Raw genomic sequence first — 9129 nt, forward strand, 5'->3', positions numbered from 1 at the left:
TCTTTTTTTCATTATTATTATCACTATTACTGCAGTCTTTCTTGTTCAAGTTGACGTCGATTCTAAATTCTGTCCGGTTTTGGAAACTGTTGGTCTTCGAGTACCTGCCCAGTATATCAGAGATCTCGCTTTGTTCAGTTCCTGCTCCTCATGTAAAAATTGCCCCTCAGCTAGATGCGCATGAGCTGTTAATGTTGTTTGCAGGGGCGTTGACAAGTTCGGAGCCAAGAACATTGTACGTTGTCCTTAATCATATTTTATAATGAGCCTTGCATAATATTGAAACACTGATTTTACGCAATTTCTAGGCGTGTATGTACGTGTATAATCCTTCCTCTTGCAAATGTACTTATTTTAATTTTCTCCCCTATCGATGATAATTTTGCTTTCCATGGGATTATTATTATTATTATTATTATTATTATTATTATTATTTGGACGGCCTTATTTTGTATTTTGCAAGTTTTCTGTTGTTTCTTTCTGCTTACTTGTTCTGACTTTGTGTCTGGCCTCTGGACAGTAAATTTCGCAAGTAAATATACAAGGATCGTATCGAATTATTATTATTATTTTAAAATTTCATTATTGGGCACTCTGGCTGATTCGATATAACATTGACTTCTGAAACAAAGCATTCGTTTAGATATTTTTTTGGACTCAAGAACAGTTCGTTTTAAGGCGACATGGGACAACATAACACAGCAATGGGAAGACTGAGTCTGCATGCTAATGCTCCGTACAGAATTCTAACCCGCCATCGGGTTTCTCGCACTTTCCACGATTGCGCGACATTGTTTCCTATCACACTTCAATATAAATTACGAGTACTTACTTATCATGTTCTTCCTCTTGGTACTATGACCCCATTCGAGGATTTGCCTTCTTTGTGTTTATATTTCCTGAATTTGTATTAAGTCAAGTTATAGGACTTCTGGTTGGCGCCAGACCATCGCAAGGGCTCTACCGCCGGTAGGAAATGCAGATAGACCTGGACACACACGAATTATGGGAGCGGGCTCAGAACCCACGATATCGACTTTCGAGCAACTGAGTACAACTGACAGGACGACAAAAACTTCCATTCCGTCGAAGTCCGTTACATTATAGTGTCTCAAAGTAGCGAAGATTTAGTGTACAGAAATCATAGAGAACCCTTTCAGTGCCCGGAGTTACTGCAAAAAAGAATCGAAAAAATGTGCCCCTTCATGTCACAAGGTAACCTCAGCACAGAAATCGACCAGTGTAAAACACAGGTTGAAGAAATATCCAAGAAAATGAGGATCCTATTCAACTTTGGTTCTCACAAAAGACATATTATTGAACAATAAATAAAATACCAATTTATAATATTCATAATGTAAAATATTCCTCTGTGTAACAAATGAGTCTGAAATAATAATTCTTTTTATACATACGTTTAAATACATTCAGTACAACTTCGTTCATATACGTAGTTTTTCACCGTTCTGTTAAGATAAAATCGTTTTCATCACCCAGTATATTTCAAAGTGTTTTAGTTGTTAAACAGCAATCAGATGCCGTGACAGCGGATGATAAATGTTAACCCCTTTCCCACCTGTATATAGGTAACGTATGTTTACGATCCAGTCCTCAGATAATGAATGGTTGCTCTTTGATTATTGTTGCGGTTTATATTTACGTTATGGGAGAGGCGTGCAATTGTAACCTGCATTCTTGTACACTTCCATCAGTCATATGTTAAATGCATGTTATATTCCATACCAAACACTGTAATCGGCTTCTACTTGGATTTATTCTGCGATGTTATGTTAAAAAGCATATAATAACCGCGGAGGAAACTTCCTGCCTATTTATTTATTAATTACCGGTACAGTAATCTTGGATGCTTGCATACCTTCACGTCGCGCGGTTCTCTACTGTATGCATTGAAATACTCGTAATACATTAATCAGAATGGTGCATATGAACGGGTTAATCTTTTTTAACATAATTTCCTTATTTTGAAAAAATAAAAGTAGGCTTATGAGATCTCCCTGCTGTGTGCGTGTGTGTCCGTTCCCTCCCACCCAACAACTTTGTAACGTTTGAACTGATCATCGTAAATCATATTCTGTTTATAATGGCAACTGAACCCATCTTAATGATGTACTTCATATATCCCTCAGTTCAGTAATATCAATACTGCAGCCTCTCAAATTGTTGAAGTAATAACATTAATATCACCTGAACTCCTGAACAGATAGTCATGAAACTTGGTACATGTATCATGCCACCTGAGGCTATCTCATCGGCTTGCTTCATGAATTCATCACATCAGTAATACCAACATTGAAACCTCTCAAATTGTTGAGGCAAAACTTTAATATTTCCTGAATGAACATATTTTTCATGAAAGTCGGTATGTGTATCATGACAGCCGACGCAACCAAATGGCGTACTTCATAAATCCGTCCAGCGCTGCAGCCTATCAGTTTGTTGATGTAATTATATTAATTGAATGCTTGAATGGATCATCAAAAACTTGGTTTGTATATCATGCTACCAGAGGCCATCATCAACGGCGTACTTCGTAAAACCGCCCCATTAGTAACACGTACCAACATTGCAGCCTACCAAACTGTATTGCTTTTTTACTTTATTACGCACACATGTTAAAGTTCATTTGTACTTGTCGCATGAGATACTCAGATTGTAGTGAAAGGAAAGTTAGCGATCAGTTTTTTTTTCCATAATTTCTTGTCTAAGTTCGTTTTTTACTCAGAGTGTGTCATTAAATAACACACTTGAAAATTAAGGAACAAGCATAGGCCGCTTTAAAATGGGATCATATTCTGACTCTGTATGCATAGAGACCATTTTATTGTAGATTCAGGAATCCTCTACGGTAGGTCAGGTCCTGGCTCTAATCGGGTAAGGGGGTCAAAATAAAGAAATATGGATCATGAAATAATAGTCTTCATTGGACTGAATAGAGACATTTATTTTGTATGTCCTTAAAGATGAATTGTAGTAAAAGATTTATGTAAATTTATAAATATATTTTAATTTTATCTATAATTTGTCATTTACCGAATGTTTAGATAGAGTCGGTAACAATCGTTCGTATACTGGAGGTCCCGCATTCATATCTTTGCCCAGAGATCGGCCATTCTGCCCGAGGCTTTTCTAAAATTGCCGCCCCCAGTCCCTCCAATGTAAATGCTGGGACATTATCTCATACAATGACCACTTCTTTCTATATACTTTGCCCACAGTTATTCACTGATCCCTGTCTTGTAGTGGAGATTATTTTCAGACACTTGTTCCGTAAGAAGAAGGAAAAATTAAAATTGAAGAGAGAATGAAATTTGAAAATATTGTACAATTAATTAGCAATTAAGCGTTTGCTTTACGCTCTCATATAAAGGATGCATCACCACTCATATTCATACTGCTGAGATAGGAAGCTAAAGCATTCTGCAGTGAAAGTGCATATAAGTGCACAGCTTGTTAGAGTAACTTTCCTCGTTAGAAGAGTGAAACTGAAGTGTCGTTGTGGCCAATCCTGTCTTTGAAGCACATTTCAGGCAGTAACACAATTATGAATTAATTTTCATTCATTCGTTCATCAGTGGCCCTACAGTCCTTTGTTGGGCCGTGACCTCTTCTTCAATTTCGTAATCTTTTTTAGACAGGCTGTCGAAATTTTTGGACGAGTGATCAGCCCGTCGCAAGGTCGCTACCTACAGGCAGGACAACACAAACACGGAATAAACGCACACACAGATATGCATGCCTTGAGTCGGATTCGAACCCACGATCCCAGCATTCGAGCGAGCGAAGACAGTTGATGCCTCAGACCGCTCGGCCACCGTGATCGGCAGGAATTCATATGAGGGAGATGTTTTCAGAATTAGCCCACAATCAGGTCATTTTAGTGCACGATTGTAATATAGACTTGACTATTTTGTTGTATGATTGTATTTTGGTTGTTTCTCTCTCGTAACTGAGACTGTTCTTTGCACAAATTCATAATTAAAACCTTTTATTTTTATCCCTAATCACACACTGCACGTTTCGGCAGTAAACCGGTCGTCATCTTCATGCGGAGTATACAAAAAGTGGTGAAAGTGTCCACGCTGTGAGGAGAAGATTCAAAATAGTGGACATTTTTACCGTATCTGTGTATTATACATGTAATATATGATTAGGAATATAAGCAGGAATGTCTTTGAGTATGAATTTATGTGACGGTTAATCTAAAATATTAGGCTATAAAATGTCTGTTGAAACACATTAGAGTCCTTTCATCAGAGCAGTTTCTTCCTGACTAAAACCTATGAGCTTTTAATGCCATCTCATGTAAGGTAATTAGGAAGTGATGTTGAAATTCTTATCCTCCCTCTACAGATCAACTTTGCTGAAGCAGTAACGCTTTCCTGTTGTATTCTGGAGGTTCCTGGTTCGAATATCTATCTTAACATCGAACATTCTGAGGTTTCACGGTTTTTCTCTTTCTCCAAGCGAAGACCCGGAGAGTACCCTGACATTGGCCACGACCGATTTGTTCCGCATCCTCTCGGATTAGTCCTTCATTTGGCGCTATATATAGGCATAGCACGGATAATGAAACTTACTCAATATCGGAGTCTTGTAAGACAATTTTGAGAAGTTTGGGGGCCTTAAGTAGACAAGGATTGGATGACGTGTATGTTTCGGTACGTGATTTCCACACAAAATTCTTTTTATTTTTAATTCTTCCTTAAAATTTTGATTGACTAATGTACTGTCCTTCGAGAGGCATCAAGAATTCAAGAGGTACATATGCGGCTCTCGATCCGCAGTTTAGCTAGTGGTAATGAATTTAACGAAACCACAAATACATAACCAATAACGTCCCTCTACAGAGTTCGTCAGAATTAATGCTGTCGTTTAGAGTTCTGAGGCAACTGCTTCCTTTAACCTCGTTATAAAATATTACAGTAAGGTTATGGTTTCCTGCAAAGTAAAATATATGCTTTGTCATTCTCTTGGAGAGTAAATTATGTTAAGCATTCTACTATATTTTAAATGTTCAGTGCAGTTCCAGACAAAGGAGGTACATTCATTCAGATTGTGGTCTTCTGGATTGAGACAACGTGTAGTCGTGTAAGTAGGTACCAATGTTTTAGAGTGACGTAGAACACCCTATTTCAAATTTTTGGTATGTTCCAACAAAACAATATGGACGGTGTCGCAACCCAGAAGACCACATCTGAACCTAAGATGGAGGCAGCATATTTATCCAAAATACACGTATCTATCCAACAGTATGACGCTGTCACAACTCATAAGACCACAATTGTATTAGATGGTATTAGAATAAGATCAAGATGGACGTAGCAACTTCCTCCGACTCGTTTGTATCTATTTACAAGACTACATGATGTTATAACCTAGAAGACCACATTCTGAACACTAAGAACCTCGGAAACCTCGGAAACCTCAAAACTCACATAGGTACAATAGCTTTACCCAATCTGGAAATTCACGTCCGTCTGCCTGTTTGTTCTCTTTCATCATCCATAGCATTACCTCTCTTTTCTGCAAGACTGTTGGGCACCCAACATGGCGGTTATACGAACTTCTGAAGAGTAGTACTTCATATAAAATCTTGAAACGTGATGTGGTAAAAGGAGTTATTGAAGATAAAATCTTTTTGGGCTATACTTTGGTAGAATGTAAAAAAACAACGTGGCGGTTTGTCAAAATCTTTTCATAACTCTTCGCTCCAAAGCAGTAACTGGGCCTAATCGACCACTGGAGCGAGGCGTGTGAAAAGTTTTTAAAGAAACAGATTGTAAATGTACCCACAAATTGTGTACGAAATTATTTTATGTAATACAAATTACCCCCCCCAAAAGAAAAAACCGACAGAGGTGTAAGAAATTGAGGTTCTTCCTTGGAAAATTCTGTACAGTGGCAGTCGTGTTCAAAAATAAACATTCCTCTTTCAGATAAAATGGCAATTGGGATGCGAAAATCATTTCTGTGCTGAATGCAATTAGCAATGCCGACCCCACTCATTAGCACTCCCTGGTTGGGCTTCTAGCCCACATAATTTTAGATAGTTTTTGTACATGTTTGATACAAAATAAACGCACAAGAAGGAGGCCATGTCTGTTCGACCGCATGTTTCATAACAGAACATAATGGAAATTTCTTTTTATTAAAATTGGAATTGTGGATGGGGTCCACACTAAAAATTGTGTGAATTTAATCTTGGTACGTAACTCTCAATATCAGACATTACTTTATAGGTTGAGCTTTATCAAGTTGTCAAACAAAAGATTTGGCTTAACAAAATATTTATCACATGATGTACAATGCAGCCTTATTTTTTTTTCTTCTACCTTGACGAATAAGCCTCTCTGGCCTGTGCATGTTCAGAAATAATTAATTCTTGAATTTAGATCTTATAGACAGTCGGTAGGGACCCCTTGGATGGGTTATTAGCCCTTCGCAAGGCCCCTGAATAAAGGCAGACATCCATGCCTCGAGTGGAATTCAAACCCATGATCCCAATGTTATATCGGGCGAAGACATTTCATGCCTTAGACCGCGCGGCCACTGTGATCGGCTAGAAGCCTTATTCAGGCTCATAAATTTAATTTAAAACATGTATCGATATGAATATTTGATGGACCACAAGGAAGAAAAATTATTAAACATGTTTAATTCTGCCGTACCATAGCTCGGCTTGCTTTCTACCGCTGCAATCCGGGTTCGATGCCAGTTCAGGTCATGTGGAATCTGTGGTGAATAAAATGATGTTGGGGCTGTACTTTTCTGAGTACCTCGGTTTCCCCTGCCATCTTCAATTTTACCAATTGTTACATATTCGTTTATCATCCGTTCGATACTGACAGCGTCATTATATACCGGAAGGAGAGGAGTGAGCCTGTAGTCCTGTATGAGATGCTTTGTCTCCGCAGTAAATTAAAATGGAGAACATGAGGATCGAGCAAGTTGTCTCAAGCGGTAACGCTGCTGACTTGTTTTCTGAAGGTGACCATTTCGAATCCGGAGCGAGAGAACCGCCATCCTGACTGAGGATTTTTATGGTTTTTCTGAGTGCCTCCACGCAAATTTCGGATTAGAAAAATACCTCTACTTAGACCAAGACCTGGTCCGTTGACATTCTTTCCAAACCATAATCACTTATCCTCCCTTTCAATGCTATAAGGTTAAAATTAGTTCGAAATATTTCAGCGGCGTTGGAGAAACCGCAAACAAAATAAATGGATCAGTGTGAAAATAACTGACTGAATAAATATTCTACTCAGTTTTAGTGCAACCCTATATTCTTGTATTATATAATCTTTACGTATATCATACTATAAAAATGCACTTAAATACTCGTGTCTTTCGGGCCGTAGGAGATGACAGCGCTTTACTTGTTACCATTACGTAACTGTACGTAACTGTACTTGTATTAGTCACTGTTCGTACAACTCGCTCGCCTGAGTTCCAGGCACACTCCTTACATGATACGGCTAAAAATAGAAGCACCCACCGAATGGAATCAGGGAGTTGTGTTCTTGCTTCGGAAGTGTTTGGGTGGTACCCAGTTTCGATCTTGACCACGAGTACATTGAGAGTTCTCTTGTTTTTTCTCGGTCACTTCATAAAATTGTCGTTGAATTGTACTAGAATATGTCAGATACTTCCTCGAAAAAGCCGTCACATAGAATATTCATCATGCTGACATTTTATTCAACACACGACTTGTCTAATTGAAATTGTATTTTTTAAATAAACCGAGAAATAAACACAGGCATTTGGTATATAGCTCAGTATTACCCTTGATGCAAGAGAAACACAGATGCTGTAAAATAACGAGTAAGAAACATGGAATACAACTCTTCCCCAATCTTATGATATTAATACGGCTCGATAATTTCTCGCTGAGCAGGTTGGTGTAGTGGCAACGATCTTGAGATGTATGCGGGACGAGGTTGGATTGAAAATCTGCCAGAACACCGACTGTTTTCACTGAAAGTTTTCTTAGTTTTCCTCAGTCCTTCTAGGGAAATAGAGGCATAGAACCTCGACTAAGCGACGGCCGCTTTTTTAAAATCCTTTCAAATTCATCAGGCATTAATCATTCTACCATTCAACGCTATGCATCCTAGATGCCGGCAGCGTCATTAAATGAAAAAAAAAATCGTATCCATTAACATTGATTTATTTCGAAACTGTCATTCATAAGATACCAGTCATTTACATTTATCGACTCCTACAGGGACATAGAAACGATACAGCAAGCTTGTGGTTGTTAATAATATTGCTGTATCAGTAACTACCAACATCCGGAGTTGGTTGGTTTGGTTATTTGCTTAATTTACTTGGCATCGAATGCAGTGGGGTGGGGGTGAGGTGGCTTTCGGCTTTTTTAATACTATTATCCTAGACACAGTGAAAAAGAAGACCACGAAAACATATATATTTTGGTCTCCGGCTGGAAGTCCAACCGGCTATCTCCTGAACGCGTACTGAAAACACACACTCGGTCAACCGTCCACATCGAATGTGTTATTCTCCCACACGTATCACCATTCTCTCACATTCTTAGCCAAAGTGACACTTCGCCACATGAAAACAATAAACGAATCCACATTCCAAAGCCACAATTCCATGCACAGAGTGACCATCACCTTCCTGAGCCGTGTCTCCTTACCGTTGTGCATCAGGCGGGCAATGACCAGCAGTGACGCGAGCGCCACAGTCCTCCTAGTGAGCATTCTGTTAATCACACAACTCCACTCTCTTGCAACAAATCACACAATGCACTCAGTGCGACACAAATCTAAACTGAAGCCGAGTTGCCCACTTTCTCGTCATTTTATACGTCTTCCACCTTCGTAGCACTTCCCGCCGTGTACAAACTGTGGGCCATGAACCCACTAGCGTATCCGATGTTTCAGTGGAGAGAAATTAGTCAACAAAAGTACGCCTATGAAATAATTCACAAATTAAATATCCCACTATTCCCTCTTTCAGTTTCAGTTTTAATAAAACACTTTCAGATATTTTAAATGAGTGGAGAGTCTAGCCTGTAATCCCTTTAAGTACGGCCTTTTTGTTAGGACAATTACGCTTGGTGACGTTGTGCTTAATTAATTAGGT

The 9129-nt window shown here is 38.7% G+C and overlaps 1 protein-coding gene across 1 annotated transcript in view; it reads right to left on the reverse strand.

Moving 5' to 3' along the window:
• The window catches only part of LOC111864614, a 92105-nt gene extending 83384 nt beyond the window's left edge, over nt 1-8721 (reverse strand). Inside the window, exon 1 of the mRNA XM_033751502.1 lies at nt 8681-8721. Within this exon, the coding sequence (XP_033607393.1) occupies nt 8681-8690 (10 nt within the window). The 5' untranslated portion in view covers nt 8691-8721. The remainder of the gene's footprint in view (nt 1-8680) is intronic.
• Nucleotides 8722-9129: the final 408 nt, after the last annotated feature.

This window comes from Cryptotermes secundus, unplaced genomic scaffold (assembly GCF_002891405.2).
Source record: "Cryptotermes secundus unplaced genomic scaffold, Csec_1.0 scaffold7, whole genome shotgun sequence".
Lineage (NCBI taxonomy): Eukaryota > Metazoa > Arthropoda > Insecta > Blattodea > Kalotermitidae > Cryptotermes > Cryptotermes secundus.